Raw genomic sequence first — 26,496 nt, 5'->3', positions numbered from 1 at the left:
CTTGTGACTAAATAAACATTACAAAAAATAGAATCACTAATGTAGGTAGCCTTACCCGCCTTGTATCTGCAAGCAGTTGGCTTTAGCGAATATGTCAAGAGCCTCCCTCCACTCACACACTGAGGAGAAACCTTAACCAAACTCGATGGTCCACCACCATTAGTGTGCCCACTAACCATTTAGTTAGTTTGTAGGCCAAACTGTTTGTAAGCTACAGACGATTTTTTGAGGAGACTGCTTTTCAGGATGTCTCATGGTCTGACAAACACCCCTCTAGCTCTTTCGCCGTTTCACTGCAGATGCGGAAGTGTGACATAGGCGGATGCGGTGGATTGAGACTGATCCGATGCCCCCCCCAAAAAAACATATCTCTAGCATGAAATGGCAGATTTTTATGGGGATTTATTTTAATGCTAATTAATATCAGTGGGGTGCGGATATCGACCTCATGGGGTTTTAACCTGTGTTCTCCTTTTTAATCTACACTGATTTTGAAGTGGATTTAATAACTGACATCAATAAGGCATCATGGCTTTCACCTGGTCAGTCAGTCATGGAAAGAGCTTCCACTCCGTGTATGTGGAGCAAAATGTTAGAATCGCAAAAACAGTATGCAATACATATAGAATTGTGAGAATCGCAAAAACAGTATGCAATACATATAGAATTGTGAGAATCGCAATACATATCGTATCGGCACTTAAGTATCGGGATACTATTGTGAGGTCCCTGGCAATTCCCAGCCCTATTAGCCGCTGACATCAACACTGTTATTCTCAGAGATGCTATAGGTTATCAATATAAAGCCACAAGGTGCAGAGCGTTCAATTTGCCTGCTAGGGGGCAAGGAGACCCCCGGCTCTGCTAAAACCATGGACGACTGCGTGCTGTTTTCAAGTGATTGTTAAATGTATCCTCTTGAAGGGCATAGTCAGAACTATACGTTTCTGATTATTCCATGCAAAACAATTGCGCACCTTTTTAGCTCTATCAGAGTTATACAGCAAGTAACTGGCTGCTTTTCATAATCGGTAAACCTCAATTGATCACGTAATTTCGGATACTTGAGGGTTAGACGTATTTACTATTATATTGTTAAATAGCATTTGTCACAACACCTTGAAGTCCGTTTAAATGAGAAGCCATTATTCAGAGCAGTGGTCACCAACCTTTTTCTCGATCACTTTCGCAGTCAAAAAGCAAGCTGAGATCTAAGACTCAGATTTTTTATAAATATGAATTAAAATGTAACATTAACCAAATAAAAAAAACTTTCTGTCGGAATGAGGTTTGTGCAGTTGGCCTAATAGCCTACATCACAGTATTTTGGCTATATGCCTGGCCTGCCAATATTCTTCTCAGACCATATTACATTTCAAAACTCGAGCTATGATAATAAAATAGATCAGTTGGTGTAGCACTTGCAAGGTACATCTGAGCATAAATAGAAATGTTCAAGTATTTGCTTTTTTATTTTACTGCACTGATGGTACCTGTATCTGATGGTCATGGTGCTTTCAAGACAACTGAACTCGGGGAAACAACGAGGTCAAATCACGACGTCAGTCATCTTCATGTCGGAAAGTCGCAGCTCAAGGCAGGTGCCCAAGTTTCCGACTTGGAATTTCGAGTTGGATGCCTGTTCAAAATTATTTTTCCCAGTTGGATCTCGTTTTCCCCCCCCGAGTTCCCAGTTGCCTGTAAAGCACTGAAGTCTGAGATTTCGGAGTTCCCAGTTTTGAACACTGCATTATTCTCAGCGGAGGGAGTAGGAGAGGATCCGCCTCTCACGGTCCCTGCACTCTCCTTCCTTTCTTCTGATGAGACTGACCAGAGAGAGGGAACAGTCTTCCACCTGATGGCGAAACTCGAGTCTCACAGCATCTGCACAAATTCATGTTCATATGACCAGAGAAAGTGAAATATTGCTAATAATAAAAATGCAGGGTGTTCGATATACTTGGCTACTCATTCAATGCAGCTGCAGCTCAAGTGGAAGTAGAGAGAAGCACATTTTATGTTTTGTAATGGTGTTGAATAGAACTTACATGAACTCATAAAACCAGCAGTTTTTTTACTCTATTCTTTGACAATCTCCCTGGTCATGGTTTTAACGAATTAAAATCTATTTTCCTCTTTCCCCTAGGAGTGAGTCCAGGTGGTTCTTTGGTCTCCCCCTCTCCAGCCAGGACCATCCCTCCTGCCCCAGTAGCCCCCCAGGTAGCCAGCCCTCTGACCAGCATCCTGTCTAAAGTGGACATGACTCCTGAGGAGCTCTTCGGTGCACTGTCCGAATCCCAGGGGCAGGCCAGCGGGCTGAAGGGTGAGAAACCGTGTGGTAGAGAAAATTTTAAAGAGCGACTGAGCTCATCGTTTAGCTCATTAAGAAAAACTAGATATCAGTCCTGGTGGTGTGGTTCGATGTGTGTTATCGTACCCTGTCAGTTACTGGTGTTAGTCGCTCTTGAAACACCGTAGCAGCAACCGCTATTAGCCTACCACTTCCTCCGAATAGTCAGAAGAAAGAAATGTTATTAATTTAGACTTTTTTGCAGAGGATGATTTAGTCGCACAATTTTGCATCTAGCTAAGTTGTTTGGGGATTTTGGTATTTCTCAAGTACAAAAATGTGCATGAAAACTAGTAGAGTGCACTTCAGACTATCAAGTCTACTGCTACTATCTATGACCAGAGTATGTGTCTATCTGGTGCTGTTTCATAGCGAATCATGTTACAAAACAGGGCACGGCGGGACACAAAATCAAATCAAATCAAATTTTATTTGTCACATACACATGGTTAGCAGATGTTAATGCGAGTGTAGCGAAATGCTTGTGCTTCTAGTTCCGACAATGCAGTGATAACCAACAAGTAATCTAACTAACAATTCCAAAACTACTGTCTTATACACAGTGTAAGGGGATAAGGAATATGTACATAAGGATATATGAATGAGTGATGGTACAGAGCAGCATACAGTAGATGGTATCGAGTACAGTATATACATATGAGATGAGTATGTAGACAAAGTAAACAAAGTGGCATAGTTAAAGTGGCTAGTGATACATGTATTACATAAGGATGCAGTCGATGATGTAGAGTACAGTATATACGTATGCATATGAGATGAATAATGTAGGGTAAGTAACATTATATAAGGTAGCATTGTTTAAAGTGGCTAGTGATATATTTACATCATTTCCCATCAATTCCCATTATTAAAGTGGCTGGAGTTGGGTCAGTGTCAATGACAGTGTGTTGGCAGCAGCCACTCAATGTTAGTGGTGGCTGTTTAACAGTCTGATGGCCTTGAGATAGAAGCTGTTTTTCAGTCTCTCGGTCCCAGCTTTGATGCACCTGTACTGACCTCGCCTTCTGGATGATAGCGGGGTGAACAGGCAGTGGTTCGGGTGGTTGATGTCCTTGATGATCTTTATGGCCTTCCTGTAACATCGGGTGGTGTAGGTGTCCTGGAGGGCAGGTAGTTTGCCCCGGTGATGCGTTGTGCAGACCTCACTACCCTCTGGAGAGCCTTACGGTTGAGGGCGGAGCAGTTGCCGTACCAGGCGGTGATACAGCCCGCCAGGATGCTCTCGATTGTGCATCTGTAGAAGTTTGTGAGTGCTTTTGGTGACAAGCCGAATTTCTTCAGCCTCCTGAGGTTGAAGAGGCGCTGCTGCGCCTTCTTCACGACGCTGTCAGTGTGAGTGGACCAATTCAGTTTGTCTGTGATGTGTATGCCGAGGAACTTAAAACTTGCTACCCTCTCCACTACTGATCCATCGATGTGGATAGGGGGTGTTCCCTCTGCTGTTTCCTGAAGTCCACAATCATCTCCTTAGTTTTGTTGACGTTGAGTGTGAGGTTATTTTCCTGACACCACACTCCGAGGGCCCTCACCTCCTCCCTGTAGGCCGTCTCGTCGTTGTTGGTAATCAAGCCTACCACTGTTGTGTCGTCCGCAAACTTGATGATTGAGTTGGAGGCGTGCGTGGCCACGCAGTCGTGGGTGAACAGGGAGTACAGGAGAGGGCTCAGAACGCACCCTTGTGGGGCCCCCGTGTTGAGGATCAGCGGGGAGGAGATGTTGTTGCCTACCCTCACCACCTGTGGGCGGCCCGTCAGGAAGTCCAGTACCCAGTTGCACAGGGCGGGGTCGAGACCCAGGGTCTCGAGCTTGATGACGAGCTTGGAGGGTACTATGGTATTGAATGCCGAGCTGTAGTCGATGAACAGCATTCTCACATAGGTATTCCTCTTGTCCAGATGGGTTAGGGCAGTGTGGTTGAGATTGCATCGTCTGTGGACCTATTTGGGCGGTAAGCAAATTGGAGTGGGTCTAGGGTGTCAGGTAGGGTGGAGGTGATATGGTCCTTGACTAGTCTCTCAAAGCACTTCATGATGACGGAAGTGAGTGCTACGGGCGGTAGTCGTTTAGCTCAGTTACCTTAGCTTTCTTGGGAACAGGAACAATGGTGGCCCTCTTGAAGCATGTGGGAACAGCAGACTGGTATAGGGATTGATTGAATATGTCCGTAAACACACCGGCCAGCTGGTCTGCGCATGCTCTGAGGGCGCGGCTGGGGATGCCGTCTGGGCCTGCAGCCTTGCGAGGGTTAACACGTTTAAATGTCTTACTCACCTCGGCTGCAGTGAAGGAGAGACCGCATGTTTTCGTTGCAGGCCGTGTCAGTGGCACTGTATTGTCCTCAAAGCGGGCAAAAAAGTTATTTAGTCTGCCTGGGAGCAAGACATCCTGGTCCGTGACTGGGCTGGGTTTCTTCTTGTAGTCCGTGATTGACTGTAGACCCTGCCACATGCCTCTTGTGTCTGAGCCATTGAATTGAGATTCCACTTTGTCTCTGTACTGACGCTTAGCTTGTTTAATAGCCTTGCGGAGGGAATAGCTGCATTGTTTATATTCGGACATATTACCAGACACCTTGCCCTGATTAAAAGCAGTGGTTCGCGCTTTCAGTTTCACGCGAATGCTGCCATCAATCCACGGTTTCTGGTTTGGGAATGTTTTTATCGTTGCTATGGGAACGACATCTTCGACGCACGTTCTAATGAACTCGCACACCGAATCAGCGTATTCGTCAATATTTCCATCTGACGCAATACGAAACATGTCCCAGTCCACGTGATGGAAGCAGTCTTGGAGTGTGGAGTCAGCTTGGTCTGACCAGCGTTGGACAGACCTCAGCGTGGGAGCCTCTTGTTTTAGTTTCTGCCTGTAGGCAGGGATCAGCAAAATGGAGTCGTGGTCAGCTTTTCCGAAATGGGGCGGGGCAGGGCCTTATATGCGTCGCGGAAGTTAAAGTAACAATGATCCAAGGTTTTACCACCCCTGGTTGCGCAATCGATATGCTGGTAAAATTTAGGAGTCTTGTTTTCAGATTAGCTTTGTTAAAATCCCCAGCTACAATGAATGCAGCCTCCGGATAAATGGTTTCCAGTTTGCAAAGAGTTAAATAAAGTTCGTTCAGAGCCATCGATGTGTCTGCTTGGGGGGGGATATATACGGCTGTGATTATAATCGAGGAGAATTCTCTTGGAAGATAATGCGGTCTACATTTGATTGTGAGGAATTCTAAATCAGGTGAACAGAAGGATTTGAGTTCCTGTATGTTTCCTTCATCACACCATGTCTCGTTAGTCATGAGGCATACGCCCCCGCCACTCTTCTTACCAGAAAGATGTTTGTTTCTGTCGGCGCGATGCGTGGAGAAACCCGTTGGCTGCACCGCATCGGATAGCGTCTTCCCAGTAAGCCATGTTTCTGTGAAGCAGAGAACGTTGCAGTCTCTGATGTCCCTCTGGAATGCTACCCTTGCTCGGATTTCGTCAACATTGTTGTCAAGAGACTGGACATTGGCAAGAAGAATGCTGGGGAGTGGTGCGCGATGTGCCCTTTTTCGGAGTCTGACCAGAACACCGCCTCGTTTCCCTCTTTTTCGGAGTCGTTTCCTTGGGTCGCTGCATGCGATCTTCTTGGTCGTACTGATGGTGAGTTGGCGCTGATCTTATATTCAGTAGTTCTTCTCGACTGTATGTAAGATGCTTGCGAATGGGTTTAGAATTTTTCGAATAAGAAGTGGCAGTTGGGATACAAGTAAGTGTGCATCGTCTCAATTCTCATTCTGCCCAAAACAGTTAGACTCCTCAGTGCTTGTCTTGGGCAGGTCATAGAACTCCGTACCGGCACCTCACATTTTCTACTGCTTGAGTTCCTGCACCTCTAAGTGGCCACTCCAAAAAGGGCTTAGGGGCCAAATGTTCTTTAAACATACACTGAACAAAAATATAAACGCAACATGCAACAATTTCAAAGAATTTACTGAGTTAGTTCGTATGTGGAAATATGTCAATTTAAATCAATTAATTAGGTAATCTATGGATTTCACATGACTGGGAATACAGATATGCATATGTTGGTCACAACATACTGCAACACGGTTTTATACACCTTTTTGATCCAGAGCATCCCAAACGAGCTCAGTGGTGACATGTCTGAGTATGCAGGCAATGGAAGAACTGGGACTTTTTTAGCTTCCATGAATTGTGTACAGATCCTTACGACATGGGGCCTTGCATTATCATGCTGGTGATGGCGGCGGATGAATGGCACGATAATGGGCCTGAGGGTCTCGTCATGGTATCTTAGTGCATTAAAATTGTCATCGAAGGTGAACATTTGCCCACTCTAGTCGGTTAGGACGCCGAACTGCAGTCAGGTCAAGACCCTGGCGAGGATGACGAGCACACAGACGAGCTTCCCTGAGACAATTTGTGCAGAAATTCTTCGGTTTTGCAAATCCGCGGCTGGTCTCAAAAGATCCCGCAGGTGAAGAAGCCAGAGGTGGAGGTCCTGGGCTGCTGTGGTTAAACGTCTGCGTTTGTGAGGCCGGTTGGACATATTGCCAAATTCTCTAAAATGACGTCGGAGGCGTCTTATGTTAGAGAAATTAACATTCAATTCTCTGGCAACCGCTCTGGTGAATATTCCTGCAGTCAGCATAACAATTGCACGCTCACTCAAGTTGAGACATCTGGCATTGTGTTGTGATAAAACTGCTCATTTTAGAGTGTTTTTTTACTGTCCCCGGCAGAAGGTGCACCTGTGTAATGATCATTGTTTAATAAGCTACTTGATATGCCACACTTGTCAGGTGGCTGGATTATCTTGGCGAAGGAGAAATGATCACTAACAGGGATATCAAGAAATTTGTGCACAACATTTGAGAGAAATGAGCTTTTTGTGCACATGGAACATTTCTGGGATCTTTTATTTCAGCTCATGAAACACTTTACATGTTACACTGAACAAAAATATAAAAACGTAACATTGGCAACGTGTTGTCTTATGTAAACTAGTCAGGCACTGTGTAATGTGGGCAAGTCTGTGTCTTTTATGGGGAGGATACAGCACAATCTGCAAAACTGTTTGTCCATACATGACAATTTTCCTTAGCCACAACAATCCCGTGTTAGTGGGCATCGAAATCAAAACCCAAGTACAACTCCATGTAATTTGTGCCTAACTCAGTTACACATCTCACAACTCCGTTTTGGAATATACTGACTTCTTACACTTTTTAGTCAATTTTGGTACTGGAAGAAATGTGTCTGACCAATATTGAGGCCACATAGACCGCCGCGCCACTCGGGAGCCCTGAGGCACTGCATTTCAGTGCTAGAGGAGTCACTACATACCCTGGCTCGATTCCAAGCTGTATCACAACCGGCCGTGATTGGGAGTCCCATAGGACGGCGCACAATTGGCCCAGTGTCGTTAGGGTTTGGCCGGGGTAGGCCCTCATTGTAAATAGGAATTTGTTCTTAACTGACTTGCATAGTTAAATAAAATACACAGGGTATTTTCAACCAGAAAAGTTGGCCGTTGTATTGAGTTGCCCTTGAACCCTTGTGGGAATTGGCCTATATGGATAGGACTACATTAAAATGTTTCTTCCAGAAGAAATATGAAAGGCATAACCATGGTAGCAATTGAAAGAGAACAGTTTGGAGACCATGGGAAAAGTATTAGTCCAAAGGTGAGGGCACAACAGTTCACCTGACACAAGAATTTGAGTGAGAGGACTAACTGGTGTCTCCAAGTAGCCACAGAGTTCCTATGCAGTTTCAATGAACTTTAATGTTTTTTTTGTTAGCTCTTCTAGCTTTGCCGTTGAGGAACTAGAGCAAGCACACTTCTAGTTGTTTTGCATCACCGCCATCACACAATTACGGTTGTTATTTACGCAATCCAAAAACGGTCCATTATAAATCGCAATCTGGGTCAGGTGGGCATTTGAAAGCTTGTTCTATTGCCAACATGGCTAGCTAAGTGATAAAATGCGGCCTTAATGTTAAGCTTTCACAAGGCAAATCAGAGAAACCGGTTGTAATTGGTGGACAAAGAATGGAGTCGTGAGTGCATTCGGTTGCTTGTGCTTCTTCAAATGTCTTCACAAACAGGCTCATTCTGCTCAGAACAACCCAGGTTATGGCGCCATATCGTCTTGTAACGAACTGTACATCAAACCTAGTGATCATAAACGTTGACACTATCACAAGTTTTATGATTTGGAAATGTGATGTGCACATTTTGGATATTGTTGTTCTTGACTGCTATTTGAGTAGCAAAGGTGGTGACAGACAGGGAGTGTACATCTTTATTCTGCTATCACTAATTTTATTGTATTGGGTGAGAATCATTCAGATTCGTACAATGGAGTTCGCTATTCATAGTTGTCATGTATTTTAACACACATTTTAACACACGTCTCCTTCTTAGGCCTCTCCACTCGTCTGAACAGTCCAGCGGAAAACCTCTCCTCAAACTCCCCCAGTACAGGCAAGCTCCCTCCCTCCGCCTCCACCCCTACAGCACCCTCTCGAGGCCTTCCTCTCACCTCTTCTACGCTCGAACCAAACCCATCAGCCCCTGCAGTGGGGAACACCACCGCCGTCCCTCAGGCAGCGTCCCTTCCCCAGTCCACACTGCCTTTAGCCATCGGCCCTCATAGAGGGCCGGTCCTGGGGCAGGAGAAAGAAGAAAAGCCTTCCGCTTCCAGCCTGGAGTCTAAGATCCACAGCTTCCTGCAGGGTAATCCTGGCTTTAATGCCTTTAACCTGGGTTTGGCTAGTGTGGCCGTCCAAGCGGGAGGCAGCACCCTCAGCCCCTTAGCGGGTACAGAGACCCAGGGGGGCACTCCGGTACGGGACGAGGCCGGAGGAGGCACCCCCACCCTGGATGAGATCATGGACACTCCGGGAGGAGCAGAGCCCTTCCTGGCCAAACAAGGTCAGGTCTCTGGGGTTCCTAAACCAGAAGATGGCAGCCTGTCTCTGTCTCCAACTGCCTGCCATAACCAAGCTTGGCAGGATCCCAACACTCATGGCCATTTAGGACTACATCCAGGAGCGCCTAATGGTCAAGGGTACCACCAGTTGCCTTATGAAGGGAAGGAAGAGATGCATGGAATAGCTCCTTCTCTCAGAGAGTCTGGATTGGCCCATTACCAGCCCATCACGACACAGGTGTCAGCCCCAACCCTTGGGGAGGGGTTACTCAGTAACACACCAGGAGGGCCTCCGGCAGGGCCAAACGCTGTCGTGAGTGAAGGAGGATGGTATGGTAATCCCTACCCAGAGGGACAGGCCCTGCATCCCAGCAACCACAACATGGCTGCCTCAGGTGCAGGAGATGGCAAAACCCCCATGTCAGGACTGTATGCATACCAGGGGGAGGGGCAGACGCAGCCCTACCAAACAAGAGATCCTCATGCTCTGCCTTTCCAGCAGGGGGCCAACCCCTCAAGCTTCCTCAACAGTCCCCTGCCCCCCATTCCCCAGCTACCCCCACCGCCCTTCCCTGGGATACCAGCCCCACTGCAGGACTACCAGGGCCCGCCCGCGTCTGTGATGGTGCCTGTGGAGGCAACTTCACCAAACCCTGAGATTGAGGATGACAGGGCGGGCGTCAGTACATTGGGTGGTCCGGTGATTATCAGTGACCCCTATCACCCTGATGACTTTCGCCGTCACCAGGATGTCCTTCATCGCCACGCGGATGACCCATATCACCCTGACGATTTCCGTCGTCACCCCGATGACCTCCACGGCCACTCCGATCTACTCCGTCATCCTGACAACCTGCATCACCTTGACGACTTCCATCGCCATCCCGATGACCTCCACCGGCACCCTCACGATCTCTGTCACCCAGATAATCGCTATTATCACCCAGATGATTTCCACCATCTACCTGTAGACGATCCTCATTATCCTTATAGAGTCAGAGAGCGCCTCACTCCCCCTCTCTCCCTCAGAAGACCCTTACTACTATAACTACCCGCCACGCAGCCCTTCCCCTCCATATGGTCACAGACACCCCCTTCCCCCTCACATGAACCTGCACCACCCTGACCACATGCCCCTGCCTCCCCATCCTCTCCACCTAGCTCGCCATCCACACCTGAGAGGCCTCCCGCGGGGACCCCCACGCCCACCTCTCTATCGCCCCATGTTCAGGGGGAAACGGCCTGGGCCTCCTTTCGGTGGACACCCCAGAGGTGGGGGGCCAGGTGGTCCGTTCTTTCCCCCAAAAAGACCACACCTACCTCCGCGGTTCTGACTTGTCAACTGACTTGGTTCACATCAAATTAGTGCTTAGTCTCCCGGAATGTCATTGAGGCAGGCGATGTGACACATGGAGGGGTAGAAGAGGAGGCGGATAAGAAATGAGTTGGGGAAAGAAGCTGAAGACTTCAGGTGTACTTTTTAAACAAATAAGGGGAGCGGAGAAGAGGCCTGAGGAAGAGGGGAATAGATGAGTACAGTTTAAGGAGAAGTGGAGGAGTAAATTGGGAGGATCTTAAGGAAGAGAGGATGAGTGAAGACGTGGATCTGGAGCAAGAGGGAATGGAGAAGTCGGCCTGAACAACGGAGATGCAGCGGAATAAAAGAAGATAAGAGGTGGATATATAATTCAGTTTGATTATTGTTCTCATATTCGTTTGAGTATAAAACATTGCATTAAATCTTTAGTTCATTTCCCCCTCTGAATTAGCTCTAAGCTTGCATATATACTTGTGTGCATGCGTTAGCGTGAGTTACATCTAAGACTACTGTTCATTATTTAAACTGCATTTTAAGACGTTGTTCTTTTGCAAAGTAGGCTTAAGTGTCAGAGAAAGGTAGTTACTGCTATGTTTCTCTTGTCATTTTTCAATTAAAAGTTGAGGTCTACTTTCCCTTTGCAAAGACCTAACCGAGATCCCAACAGCCGAGATAATTGCTCCTAAGTGGTCTCTTTTTGTTTACACTACATTTTATGTAAGTAGACACAAAGAGAACGTAAACGTAATATTATGTTCTACAATATCCGTTTGTGTAGCTGGGGGACAATGATAAATTCCATAAATGTTATGACTTTGAATATTATAATTGTTAAGCAAAACTTTGTTCAGTGTGCATAGTGCGAAAGATTTAACCCTTTACTGGCTGTGTCATCACTTCTCTCATTTCTCAGAGAAGGATGACACCGGCACAGGGCTAATAGAATAAAATGGGGAGGGGAGGGTGATTGTTGCCCCTAAACGACAAAGAAGAAAAGAAAATTTTGGAGCTGGATCAAGAAACTCCACTTTCCGTCTTCAACTATCTTTTACTTGTACTGGCTTTAATAAAAACCTGAGTTTGAAAACCGCAGTGGGAGGTTACTTTCTTTCTCAGTCTTGGGAAATGCCTCTCGCCTGAGTCATGTTTGCCTTTAATTCTTCCTCCATGATTCCTTCCCATCACCACTTCCACAGTAACATTGATGCCCCTCTGGGTTGTGGTCAATTCAAGTTGTAAACTGATGTTCCAATTCAATAAAAAATGCATTATTGAGAAGCTATTTTCAATGACTTCTCTATATTGAAAGGGAGATGGTATATGTTTTGGATTTAAATTCAAATCATTTCCTGGGTTTGCTGACTTCTGTTTCTGTTCTAACTGACCTCAACCACGATGCTCATGCACTAAATGAAAATCTAACAGAAATGTAAGTGCGTAGTCATCTGGTGTACTGTAGGAAGCGAATAGCCTAAGTGATTCACATCTGTTGCCATGCAACGTGCTGCGTAATTCATTTACTTAGAATGGGAGGTTTAGAAATTAGATTTGAGCTCGTGGCCATGTAGGAGTAGCCCACTGGTGCCTGATACAAAATGGTTGAGACACACCAGGAGACTCATTCTGTGACCACAATGCAAACATTCACTGACCTGTCACAAAGATATATAGTGCCCTCTGTAATTATTGGGACCGTGAACAATTTGTTCTACTTTTGGCTTTGTTCTCCAGCACTTTTGTATTTGAAAGTATACAACGGCTGAGGTTAAAGTGTAGACTGTCAGCTTTAATTTGAGGTTATTTTTATCCATATCAGATGAACCATTTAGAAAATATAGCACTTTTTGTACCTAGTCCCCTCTCATTATAGGGGACCAAAAGTATTGGGACAAATTAATGTGTGTTAAAGTAGTCAATTTTAGTATTTGGTCACATATTCCAAGCACACAATGATCACATCAAATGTGTGACCCTACAAACTTGTTGGATGCATTATATTAATGTTATGGTTGTTTCAGATTATTTTCTGCCCAATAGAAATGAATGGTAAATAAGAATACAATATGTTTCTAAACACTTCTACATTGTGGATGCTACCATGATTATGGATAGTTAGACGCACAAATATCATCCAACAATTTGAGTCCAGCTTGGCGTAGTCATTGCTTGCTAGGAATATGTGGCCAAATACTGAACTTTTGACTACTTTTAATACGCATAGGTAAATTTGTCCAGATACTTTTGGGACTCTAAAATGGGGGGGGGACTATGTACAAAAAAAAGTGCTGTAACCTCTAAACGGTTCACCCGATAGGGATGAAACCTCAAACTAAAGCTGACAGTATGCACTTTCACCTCATCGTCATTGTTTGATTTCCAATCCAAACTTTGAGTATACAGCCGAAAGAAGGAAAAAATGCACATTACGGAGGGCAATGTAAAACAAGTGACACAGAATGTTAATACATGATTGGTTAGATTGACCTGTTGATTGGCTTTTAGATCGGGGGCCTTAACTCATAAAGCATCTCAGAGTAGGAGTGTGGATTTAGGATAGGTTTTGCCATTTTTGATCACAGTAAAGATTTTATGGACATTTAACCTGATCCTAGGTCAGTACTCCTACTCTGAGACACTTGATACAAATGGACCCAGATTGAATTGGTCTTTCAATCAATTTAGAAAATAAAAGTACATCCAAAAACAGCTGGATCTGCTGTTCCTAGATGTTTGTGAACAGTAACTTATGTTAAATAATGAATGTGGTTAGTGAAGGACCTTTTAAGGTTACCTAAACAGGACGAGACAATGCCCTGCCTTCGGTTTAAGTTTTCGCTGCCTGTGCTCACTATTATTAGAGAACGGCCATCACCCATGGCCTGATTCACTATGCTTCCTTGGAAAATAGTACTTATAGGCCTGGGGTCATATATAGGAGTGCTTAGAATCAGTTTAGATCACAAGAATGGACCTGGGGGAAACGGATCCTAGATTAGCACCACTACTCTTGACACGCTTTTATGAGTCTTGCAGATCCTCTGTAATGTTGCAGTGCTCTTATGCTTTACTAAAAAGATGATCTTTGATCAGTTTTGTCATTTAAATGACTTGCAGCCAGTTCTGCAGTGCTGGTTTAAATTCTGGCCTTGACCATGACTTCAATAGAATACTTTATCTATGACATGATTCTTTACAATACCAAAATAAACCAAACACTGATTGTGTCAGAGCTAATATGTCTGAGTAGGCATTGAATAACAAATGCAGGAATAATCTGTGGTGTAAAAAGTACTCAATTGTCATACTTCAGTAAAAGTAGAGACCTTTTTTTAATAGAAAATTACTCAAGGTAGTGAGCCACCCAGTAAAATTCTACATGAGTAAAAGTCAAAGTATTTTGTTTTAAATATACTTGTGCCAAAAGTAGCTAATTGCTCAAATATATTTTATCAAAAGTGAAAGTTTAAATTGAAAATGTCTTAAGCAAACCAGACCACCATTCTTGTTTTTTTTTTGTTTTTTTAATTACGGATAGCCAGGGCCACACTCAATCACTCAAATAAATGAAGCATGTGTGTCTAGTGCGTTCGCCAGATCAGAGGCAGCAGGGGATGTTCTCTTGATAAATGCGTGAATTTGACCATTTTCTTGTCCTGCTAAACAGTCAAAATGTAACGAGTACTTTTGAGTCAGGGAAATGTAGGGAATAAAAAGTACATTATTTTCTTTAGGAATGTAGTAAAGTACAGGTTGTCAAATATAAGTAGTAAAGTACGGATACCCCCAAATACTACTTAAGTACTTTACACCACTAAATAATATGTTATGAAGACATTTATTGAAATGTAATTGAAGTCTTTTTTTTAAAGTTAATTGGAAATAGACAAGATCATTGTATAATTTTGTGAAATTTTTTCAGTAAGGGGAGCTACACAAAAACAACCAAACTATATGTGATCATTTTACATATTGCGAAATGCATCCGTGTGTCGTCCCTGACCACTATGTGAAAACGGTTTTCTCCGTTTTGCTATAAGTAATAATCGGGATGACGTAGGCCTATATAAAATGGTAATCAAAGTGTAGGGTAATATTAGACATACTGTAGATGTGTATGTTGTATACAAACAAACGTGGGCAATGTTCAGTACTCGGGCGCTAGATGTCAGTAAAGGTTCTCATAGGCATTTGTCTCGCAGTAAGAACATATGCTAATCGAAAGAACGGTCGGATAACGTCTGAGCAATTTGAGACACGCAGCATAGTGTTTTAAATGTAAAAGTGAAATAAAAAGCACACCGCGTTTGTTCCTTTGCATCGCACGGTCTTGGTTTACGTGTAGCTTACTGTTTGTTGCCTATTCATAAGTGCCTCCTTATCTGACGAGAGCATGGGACGTTTCCCTGCTCATCTTTAGAGCCCCGCATTGTAATTTGAAGGTATTGACGAATGTTTAAAGTTGTGTACAATCAGTGCGCAGAACCTTGCATAAAAAAAGGTTTTTCGTGTGCGCGTTTTCGAACTGTGCAGGTCAGAGGCGTGTTCAGCAGGACGTAACGTTCAGATAGCAGATTTCTATGTTGGACAGACATGGCTACACCGACATGTAGATGAAGGAATCAAGTCGGTCCTATTCATTGAATTTCTATATGCAACGTTCAAGAACGTTTTTCAACTGAACGTGGCCCATGCGCTGGCACATTCAGGAAAGGGATTGACGCACAAAGATGAAAGATATAGGACAAATATAGGTACAGGATAATATCCGACAAAATAGTGACGTTGTAACTAATGTTGAATGGAAAACGATGAGTAAACATGGAGTAAAGAAATTGATATTTGAATGTTATAGCCACACTAAGTGTGCCTATAATCAAAGAACAAATACGTTTAAAAAAACAAAACATTTTGTATATTTTACTTAACCTTTAATTTAATTAAATGAAATGCATCTCTCTGACATTTTCATGTTCAAATAGCCCTTCATTTAGTCCTTAATCGGTGTAGTGCTCATGGAAGGTCATTCCATGAGAGCAACATTACTTAAAAAAAAAAAAAAAAACATGACTTGCAGCGTTAACCTACCATGGTCTCGACAAAAAACGAAACAATAGTGTAGGTAGGCCTACAGGTTGTTAAAAAGGTGAAAACCTTGTGGGATTTTGTTTTCATAAAACAACTGTGAAGTGATGTCCAGCTCTGGATCTGAGCATTTGCCCTTACTATGATAATGGTTAGCTTCATTTATCGTGTATTGTTCTATTTTGGGTGCTTTATTGACCCCCCCCCCCCCCCCCCCCCCCCCCCCGCCTTACTCTGTTCTAATACCTCTTTTTTCTTTCCATCTTTCCTTTCTCCTGTTAACAGTGATATGGTGACCTGTGTAAGGAGTGGGAAACTGCTGGCATGAGTGACGAGACAACAAGGACCGATATCTCCTCAACGTCCACTAACCCGGGTAATGAAATGTTTAACATCGCCAAAGAAATACTAAATACAGGGAAGTTTCTCTGACACAGATGAATCCTAATCATGGTCTAAAATTCTAGCTCAAGTGAGAATCTCTATTGAAAATGCTTGTGTGTCCAGGATTAGGCATAATCTGTGTCTGGGATATCTCCCATGTATGACTGGCCTTGTGTTGGCCATAATTTAGTTGAGGAAAGTCATTTTATTGATCGTTTCCACAGGTTTGTGAAACAATTTAAGTCAAGATACTGTACGTAGTTATTCAAGCACCCTCTAGTGGTGCAATGTGTCTTATTTGAGAAGAACCACAATGATATTGTCAGGGTGGTGGTATGATTGACTAAGGCTGCTTCCCAAATGGCACCCCGGTCAAAAGTAGTGCACTATATAGGTAACCTCGTTCCCAGACACTTCTGCCCAAATGCATGGAAGGTCTAGTGGACCAATACGTCAAACTAAGCATTCGTTAGCCAATAAGAAAGATGTGAATCTCCCGGCGTGATAGGCATTGGCTTAATCTACCAACAAATCATCTCCCCCTACAGCTTCCCCCATGTGTCTTGTGCACCTCTGTCGTATCAGAGAGGACGAGGCGAAGCGAAAGATTTTAATCCTCCCAAAATCTGTCCACGAAAAATAAGTCCACAAGTTGAGTAATTTTTGTATGGAGGTAATAAATGAGTGTCGAATTTGGTCAACAACATTTTTTTATTGCTAATTTGCTACTTGAGGCTTATTTGATCTAATGTAAGTCTAGTAATGGTTAGGTTGTTACGAATGGCATTTCGGCAACTTTGAAAAAATGTACTTTATATGTTGTCAGAGCTAGTGGAGTCATCATGGACATAACCCGTTTTAACATGGTTACTGCCCTCACCGTTTTAACATGGATACAGCCATTGAAGGCTTCCACAATTCCACCATGGGTGGGAAATCCTCTGAGCCAATAAAGATTGCCTCAATGGCGCTATAATGGCACAGCTACAAAGATGAGTCCTCTGTCTAGCTCTATGGCCTCTTCACACACTTATCTCCTTTTGCATTGGCTAGAATGATCCCACCTGATCTCGCTTCCTCCCCCCCTGCCTTCCATGTATTTCCATTGTTGGAGTGGTATATCTACTATCTTGTCAATATAATAGACAATCTTTGGTTGTATGGGTCTGATGTTGTAACTCTTATTGGGATAGTCCCCCCCAGGCGACACACATGACCACAGATTTTAATGGTGTAGGCTTTCTTCTCTGTGAAGCCATTGGCTGGCTAGCTAGCTATTTTCTTTGCTAATTAGCAAGCTGGAAGTTTTGTTTTTGCTAGCACACTGGCACAAGTTCCTGCCCGGGTCATGCCTCCATTTGGAGCAACGCCTTGCGGTCGTGTGATTCGCTCAAGTTAAATGATGACAAATACTTTACTCAATAAGTCACTCACATAGAATTGCATGATCATTCACACTAGGCCCACTTTGCATCGTTGATATCCTAGGCTCATATGCGATGTGCGCTATAGCCCTGTAATGAGGTTACTATAAATTGAATAGGGGCCCATTGGGGACACATTGAGCCTAATGTGTACCTGCTAAGCTCAACTGGCCAACTGGCTGTATTGTTATGACTGATTTGCTGTGTGTAACTTTGTCCCATCTCTTTGAATGTCTCTTGAGGAAAGAGGTCAAAGTGAGGAGGAGAACCAGAGGGGAGCAGAGTGGTTGAGAGACGGCTAAAGGACATGTCACTTAGCCAGGGACAGGAAGTACAGCCACAATGAGTGAGCTTGGTGCCGCAAACATGAGACCAGACAGGTTAAGCTCTCTGTTTTACACACACACACACACACACACACACACACACACACACACACACACACACACACACTATTCTACTTTGGAAAATTCTGTACATTTAAACCATGTATTTTTAATTAACAGATTTGATTCAAATAAAAGCAATAATATGTATGCTTCTCTTTACACAATAAAATATGTATTATCATAACTCTTTTTATTGCTCAGTTACTTGTATCTTTTGCTTATACCTTAAACTGACATGTCCATTGTTGATGCATTATGAGGCACAGTGAGTGACAGTCTAGGTACTCCCAACTGTGTTGATAGGATCATCATATTCATATTCGTTGGATAGATCACACTTTTACATTTTACAGAAAGTGTTCTATCTTGAGAATGTCACCGCTGACATCAAGCAGTAGAAAATGTGAGGTGCAGGTACTCTGCTCAAGTGAGCCCCTTCTCAAGTCAAGCCCTAAGCCTAACTTTTTCTTCTTCTTGTCAATTGACATGCACCATCTGAAATAATCACCTGCCAATTTAAACTATTTTCTAAATGTCAACCATTGTATTGTATCATCAAGATGAGTAAGATAAACTCTAAAGTTTAGTCTAAAGTTCTTAGTCCATGCATGTGCTTAGGGATGGAAGTGGGGACATGATTTAAGGAGGGATGATAGATGGCAAATTTAAGAAATGGTTTGGGTTGGGTACAATAAATATTGAGGGGAAAAAAAGATGAAAACACCACTGGCTATTTAAAACTGAGATAAACCCAGTGGGGGTTTCGGCAAGAGCTCATACAACTATCTGTTTTTCATTGTGAGAAAATCTTGTACTGTACGTGTTTATTTGGAGTGCCATGATTAGGTATGTGCGCATAAGTGAATGCTGTCATGTGGGCCTATTGTTTACATGTTCGCTCATTGTGTGTAAAGTGGGTGTGTGCAGAAGAACCATTCAAATGACTTATGACATATGTCAAATTTTAAAGAGATTTGTTTTTATTTATTCTTTGTCAATCGAAGTTTCAGTCAGCGACCGCGTCTACAACCATTTCAGCACCGCGGTCAGCTCTCACTACTAGAACAAAAGACAGATTTGCATCCCTTGATGTCAGGCACCGCCAAAAAGTGCATGGCTGAAATGAAGGACGAAAACATGTCAAAACCAAAAATCCCTCTCATAGATTATAAAAGTATCATTTAGTCCAATAAATGTTAAGTATTATATGATTAAGTAATCGATTTTGTATCATTATGTTGTCTCATTCTGCACAGTCAAAAAAATGAGAATGGAGGAAATGTCGTCTTAAGACCAGTCCTGGTAGAATTCTTAGACGCTTCCTAACGGCAGACATCACGGCTTGTTACAACCTAAGGGAGAATATAGATCGACAGGGAGGGAGACACCGGTTTACGACGTCAAAGGCAACGGAGTACACAGAGCCAGCCAACGCGGGAGCGAGCGGCAGCAATAGTCTACCATTTCCTGTGTTTGATCATAGGGAGCCTTTTATTATAACCACAAACCGCTTGAGAAATCCCAAAGAGGTCATTTTTTTTTCGAAAATCCAATTTTGTGTGTATTTAGTGGAAAACCGGGTTTGTACACATAACACAAATCAAAACTACGAGATAAAGCATCACACGCTCATGTTTATGGATAAAGGACGTCGTCGCTTGGATTTGTTCGGTGCGCTCTTTTGGGGGTAACTTGTCAAGGTACGGATTCAGAGGGGTCCTACATTAGACAAATTTAATTGAACAGGAGAATAGACAGAAACCGAAAATAAACCCTATTTGACAAGGGACAGAGGAGAACGGGTGATTCTGCTCTCAACTAACTGCGAGACGAAGGAGAGAGGATCAAGGAGGAATAGTAGGTGAGGATGTTGTTCTCTTAACGTATGTACAATTATGTTCAATTCATTGTTATCGTCACCCCATCTTGACAAAGGGACCAAACAGGCCATACGTTGACACAACGTGACAGTATAGCCTATGGGTTTAAACAAGCAGTTGAGACCCATAGAGGGTTGAACAAAGGAGTACTTCGATGTCTGTTTATTTACATTAATTTACCCGTGTAAACAACGATGTTAGTCAGAACCTAATAATAGGTTATCAGCTCATCAATTTCCCGATTTATTTATTTTTGGTGCGGGGACTGATTTCATTTAGAATTGCAACATTCCAATATGTTTTGCATGGCTATACCAACCGATGACCGTGATAGCTCCTGCTATTCAAAACATTGAAAGAAAATTAAAGTAGCTATGCATTTGAAGAATAAATGAATAATTTAGACTAGACCTCTTCTTCTCATCTGTTCCTCTGTCGTTGTGTTCTAAACACCTTCCCTCGCTCTCCTCGTCTCCAGGACCGAGTTGAAACCTTCGCCCGTCATCTCCACATTGTCCGAAGATCTATAGGTCCTCCCCGCTCATTCTGACCACATTTCCAGTGTCCGTCCTCGGTGCGCACATCCCCGCTCCCACACCGTGTCAATGAAGGAGGCCGACGCAATCAAGCTCTTCGTTGGGCAGATACCCCGAAATCTTGAGGAGAAGGACTTGAAACCGATCTTCGAACAGTTCGGGAAAATCTATGAGTTGACAGTGATAAAGGACAAGTACACGGGGATGCACAAAGGTAAGGGGAGAGGAGACAACACTGTATAGGCTAGGCTGTAGAGCGCACGGAAATACTTAGTTACAATACATAGTCCTGCTGTCAGGGATTAGACGTTGTTTAGGCTATATGACTGAGCATATTTAGGCTACGAGACCTATGTAACAGGTGCATGGCCACTGGCAGTTAAGTCCTTTCTGGCCAACAGTAAATGTGTTTCATCAGTGCACCTTCCAGCTTGTCTTTGTGGTTGTACCAGCTGAAGCAATGGTTACATCTCAAATGGCACCCTATTCTGTATGTAGTGTACTACTTTTGACAAGGGCCCATAGGGCTCTGGTTAAAGTAGTGCTCTATATAGGGAATGGGTGTCATTGTAGAAAATGTAACTTCGCCCGTCCATAGGCTTAGTAGCCTATATTCATTTATTTTCTACAACAGAATATTAAAAGTCACAGTGCAAGCTGCTGCATTTTCTCTCTGCCCATTTGTTGCATCACGGTAAACTAATACATTCCACTTATAGACCTAGTGTTATGCACCGATCTTTGTTTAATGGTATAATGAACCCTCAATCCTCCCACCAGGCTGTGCCTTCCTGACATACTGCGAACGAGAGTCTGCCCTCAAGGCCCAGAATGCACTGCACGAGCAGAAGACGCTACCAGGGGTGAGTGCTCTCTCTGACGTTCAACAGCACACACTGGTCGAGTCCCAAATGGCATCCTGTTCCCTATGTAGTGCACTATTGGCTAGAGCCGTATGGGCCCTGGTCAAAATTAGTGCACTAGTACTACGTAGGAAAATCGGGTCCCATTTGGGACGCAACCATTCCCATGAGCACAAGGCGGAACAAGTGGCAGTCTACCTCACTGCACTACACACACACACATAGACACAACAGTGTGCCACAGAAAAAAAATAACTCACTCTGACATGTGAGCTCCACTTCCCTTTGAGTTGATTTGCCCAAGAGGAAGGTCAGGGGCAGCTTTCCTATATTTCCCTGTACATGGCGCATCCAGTCAGCGTCTTAGTCATCATCCTACGTCTTGGTGAGTTGGGAGTGACAGCTTAGGGGCATGCCGGAGTTACTTTGCCCTCTCTCGCGTCCCGCACATTCGAAATCAAAGTTAGAGCAGCTTGTTTAGCATAACCAGGCAGCAGGTGTGCTGCCAAGTGACATTTATGGAGCAGAATGTGACATGACAGGCGCTCTCTCTCGGCAGTCTCTATAGAAACAGACGAGTATTGCGTTCCGAATGCTATTGCCTCCGGTGGCTTCATAAAGTATTCATACCCCTTGACATAATCCACATTTTGTTGTTACCCATCTAGACACAATATCCCATAATGACAGTGAAAACGTGTTTAACATTTATTTTTTTTACAAATTTATTGAAAATGAAAAACAGATCTAATTTATATACAGTACCATTCAAAAGTTGACACACTTGCTCATTCAAGGGTTTTTCTTTATTTTTACTATTTTCTACATTGTAGAATAATAGTGAAGACATAACTATGAAATAACACATGTAGTAACCAAAAAAGTGTTCAAAAAATCAAAATATATACATATTTTTTGAGATTCTTCAAAGTAGCCACCCTTTGCCTTGATGACAGCTTTGCACACTCTTGGCATTCTCTCAACCAGCTTCATGAGGTGAGCCTGGAATGCATGTAAATTAACAGGTGGGCCTTGTTAAACGTTAATTTCTGGAATTTCTTTCCTTAATGCGTTTGAGTCAATCAATTGTATTGTGACAAGGTAGGGGTGGTATATTATGGCAAGAACAGCTCAAATAAGCAAGGAGAAACAACAGTCCATTACTTTAAGACATGAAGGTCAGTCAATCTGGAAAATAAATTCTTCAGAGTTCAAGTAACAGACACATCTCAACATCAACTGATCAGAGGAGACTGCATGAATCAGGCCTTCATGGAAACCACTACTGCAGGACACCAATAAGAAGAGACTTGCTTGGGCCAAGAAACACGAGCAATAGACCGGTGGAAATCTGTCTTTTGGTCTGATGAGTCCAGATTTGACATTTTTTGTTCCAAACGCTGTGTCTTGTGAGATGCAGAGTAGGTGAACGGATGATCTCCGCATGTGTGGTTCCCACCGTGAAGCATGGAGGATGTGGTGTGGGGGTGCTTTGCTGATGGCACTGTCTGTTATTTATTTAGAATTCAAGGCACACTTAATCTGCATGGCAACCACAGCATTCTGCAACGATACGCCATCCCTTATGGTTTGGGTTTAGTGGGACTACCATTTGTTTTTCAACAGGACAATGACCCAAAACACACCTCCAGGCTGTGTAAGGGCTATTTGACCAAGAAGGAGAGTGATGGTGCTGCATCAGATGACCTGGCCTCCACAATCACCCAACCTAAACCAAATTGAGATGGTTTGGGATGAGTCGGACCGCAGGGTGAAGGAGAAGCAGCCAACAAATGCTCAGCATATATGGGAACTCCATCAAGACTGTTGGAAAAGCATTCCCTCAGAAGCTGGTTGAGAGAATGCCAAGAGTGTGCAAAGCTGTCATCAAGGCAAAGGGTGGCTACTTTGAAGAATATAAAATATAATATATATTTTACAGTTAACACTTTTTGGGGTTTCTACATGATTCCATATGTGTTATTCAATAGTTTTGTTCTCTTCACTATTATTCTACAATGTAAAAAATAAAAAAAACCTTGAAATGAGTAGGTGTGTCCAAACTTTTGACTGGTTCTGTTTTGTCGTCCTGGGTGTGTCTGTATCAGCTTTGCACATCTGGATTTGGGGATTTTCTCCCATTCTTTCTTGCAGATTTTCTCAAGCTCTGTTATGTTTAGAGGTAGGAGCGGCGGTGAAAAGCAATCTTCAAGCCTTTCCACGGATTTTCAATGGGATTGGCTGGGCCACTCAAGGACTTGAATATTCTTGTTCTGAAGCCATTCCAGCGTTGCTTTGGCTGTATGCTTGGGGTCATTGTCCTGTTAGAACGTAAATCTTCCCCCCTAGTCTAAGGTCGTTTGCTCTCTGAAGCGGGTTCTTATCAAGGATTTGCCTGTATTTGGCTCCATTCATTGTTCCTTCTATCCTTAGTCTCCCAGTCCCTGCTGCTGAAAAGCATCCCCATAGCATGATGCTGCCGCCACCATACTTTACAGCAGGGATGGTGTTAGATGGGTGATGAGCTCTGCATGGTTTTCACCAGACATAACGCTTTGCATTCAGACCAGAGAGTTAAATGTGTGTCTCATCGGACCACAGAATCATTTGCCTTATGTCTTTTATGTGCCTTTTGGTAAACTCCAGGTGTGCTGTCATGTTCCTTTTTCTAATGAGTGGCGTCCATTTGGCCAATCTACCATAAAGCCCAGGTTGGTAAAAGTGCTGTAGAGACTGTCCTTCTGGCAGGTTATCTCATCTCAGCCAATGAACTCTGTAGTTCTGTCAGTGGTTATTGGGTTCTTGGTCACCTCCCAGACCAAGGTCCTTCTGGCTCGGTTGCTCAGTTTGGTTGGACGGCCAGCTCTAGGCAGTCTGGTAAGTTCAATATTTTTTTCATTTCCCAATGATTGACAACACCTGTGCTCTTAGAAACACTCAAACCCTGTATAAATTGTTTTATACCCTTCCCCAGATATATGCCTTATCACAATATATCTCGGAGCTCTATGGACAGTTCCTTGGACTCTATATGGTATAGTTTCTACTCTGACATGCACTGTCAACTGTGGAACCTTATCTAGACAGGTGTTCTTTTTCTAAATCATGTCCAAACAATTGAATTGGACACATGTGGACTCCATGTTGTAGTGACATCTCAAGGAGATTGTATGCACCTAAGTTCAATTTGGAGTGTCATAGCAAAGGGGTATGAATACTTATTTAAATGAGTGATTTCTGTATTTCATTTTAAATAAATGAGCTAACATTTCTAAAAACATGTTTTCTCTCTGTCATAGATGGGTGAGAATATATTTAATCCATTTTGAATTCAGGCTGTAACACAACAAAATGTGTCAAGGATTATGAATACTTTCTGTAGGTACTGTATGTACTGCACTACTTTTGACCAGGGCCCATAGGGTTCTGGTCAAAAGTAGTGCCCTATGCAGGGAATAGGGGCCACCATTTGGGACTCTAAATAGGCTATATGCAACACAGCTAGGAATTATTATTGGACAAACCTGCTTTCCTCCTCCACTCACCTTGCCTCCTCTCAATATCTCCCTCTTCTTTTTATTGAGGTTTACTGAGTTGTATTCTTTTGTTGGGTTTTATTACCAGTATTCCCATTTTAAGATGGTAGTGGGCCAAATCAAAGTTTTATTTGTCATTCGCCCAGGACACAGCGTAGTGTACTCAGTACAATGAAATGCTTACTCGCAAGCTGAGACAGTGAGGGGCATTTGGGAGCCAGAGAGGTAGAGTTAGCACTAGCAGCAATATACTGTAAATCCTATTATTAGCATGACAGTAGTCTGGCCTTCCTGACCTCTCAGAGAGGATCAGCAGGCAGGTTCCCCGTCGTTAAACCCCGTCTCCCCCGTCCATCTCCCCAGTGACTCGCTTCCCAGACCTTCTCACCTAAGCCATGTACAACCGTCCAAGAACAACCTCCCCCTTGTGTCCCCCATCCCAACCCCCGCAATGATGAAAACCACCTTATTAGCTAGACACTGACTACCCCACCCCCACAAGTAGTATCCCCACCCCCACTACCAGCTGTGGTGTAATCGTTATCTAATAGCACCTGCACTGCCAGAGAATAATTAACTTCACCATCCCCTTGTCAGGGACGCTATAAAGGAAAAAACATGAAAGTAATTGTAAGACACGAATACACCAATGCGCTTCTGAATACAGAAAGCTGAAGCATGTCATTATCTCTCTCCTCCTTTCCTTGTGCATTTATATTCAACATCCCTCTGTCTGTAGTGAGCTATACGCTGCCTGCCATGGTGGGAAATGTCAGTGCTTTTAAATGTCCTCACAATACACAACTACGGCCAAAAGGTAGATGTAAAAAGGAGTAAGGGGGGGGGGGTGAAAGGATGGCAGGATGAACATATGGTCTGATCTGAGTTTAATTTCAGGTGAGAGACACTCCGTCTCACCGACATGGAGGCAGAGGATAGTGTCAAAAGGAGAATCTGCTGGTCTCTCTCTCTCCTCCCGTCTTGTACTCATGTCCTCCTGTCTCCTCTGTTTCTCCATCTCCCCGCTGCGATCTCTCGCTGTCTGAATTCTGTTTTGTTGCCATCCCAGTGTGTCTGGTCAACTTCACTGGTACAGCGGCTGGAGACGGATAAACATGACCCTACAGACACGACATGGACCAACTCACAAATAGAATATGACCTATATATCCCCTTTCCTTGATCCCCCTTTATCTACATTTTGGATCTAGATTGTATGTGCTTTCACAATAGTCATCCCCACTGGTAAGGGTCAAATGCTTGTTTCAGTGCTTTGTTATGATAATGTTTCACTGAAATCAGAACCGGACATTGCCCTTCATTAGCAAGAAATAACCAGGTGACGATGGATTTAGTGAAGTCTGCCTGTGAATGATATTCCAATATTTTAGGACTAATTTTGAATAATGAACTGTACATACACTTCATTTTTTTTGGTGTGCAGATTGCTGGGGCATGTCTCCAGAGATGGAATGAGACTACGTGTGACTGTGTGTGTCTTGTGGGGGAGGGGGAGGGCAGGTGTTCAGACTGACATGGTTTGCTGAAGGGGGGATGGAGTGTGTGTGATAGGGAAGAAAACATCCAGAGATGTGGACTGGAGATGTTGACGTCTTCATAAAGGAAATAAGAACGTACACACTGCTCTTGTCAGTATCAATAGTTTATTTAGCTTCGTCAGAGCTTCTTTTTTTCTTTTTTTAAAGATCTTCATAAAGAATAGACGCTCTCCCTAAAAAATGTTTTTTTTTAACGTCTGACTAAGCTTGACATTTT

General features: G+C 43.5%; 2 protein-coding genes across 5 annotated transcripts in view; both read left to right on the top strand.

Annotated features, from left to right (window-relative positions):
* The window catches only part of rprd2a (regulation of nuclear pre-mRNA domain containing 2a), a 40,492-nt gene extending 30,042 nt beyond the window's left edge, over positions 1-10,450 (top strand). Inside the window, exons 9-10 of the mRNA XM_065020538.1 lie at positions 2,147-2,323; positions 8,801-10,450. Coding sequence (XP_064876610.1) covers positions 2,147-2,323; positions 8,801-10,356 — 1,733 coding nt within the window. The 3' untranslated portion in view covers positions 10,357-10,450. The remainder of the gene's footprint in view (positions 1-2,146; positions 2,324-8,800) is intronic.
* A 190-nt stretch (positions 10,451-10,640) lies between these two features.
* Positions 10,641-26,496, top strand: part of celf3a (cugbp, Elav-like family member 3a) — a 32,277-nt gene continuing 16,421 nt past the window's right edge. For all 4 annotated transcript variants that reach the window (XM_029663732.2, XM_029663734.2, XM_029663733.2 and 1 more), the window contains exons 1-4: positions 10,641-10,983; positions 15,994-19,766; positions 20,264-20,535; positions 21,102-21,184. In XM_029663732.2, coding sequence (XP_029519592.1) covers positions 20,391-20,535; positions 21,102-21,184 — 228 coding nt within the window. In that variant the 5' untranslated portion in view covers positions 10,641-10,983; positions 15,994-19,766; positions 20,264-20,390. The remainder of the gene's footprint in view (positions 10,984-15,993; positions 19,767-20,263; positions 20,536-21,101; positions 21,185-26,496) is intronic.

Source organism: Oncorhynchus nerka, linkage group LG7, assembly GCF_034236695.1.
Source record: "Oncorhynchus nerka isolate Pitt River linkage group LG7, Oner_Uvic_2.0, whole genome shotgun sequence".
In the NCBI taxonomy this organism is placed as follows: domain Eukaryota; kingdom Metazoa; phylum Chordata; class Actinopteri; order Salmoniformes; family Salmonidae; genus Oncorhynchus; species Oncorhynchus nerka.
This window is presented reverse-complemented; position numbering and strand designations above follow the sequence as displayed.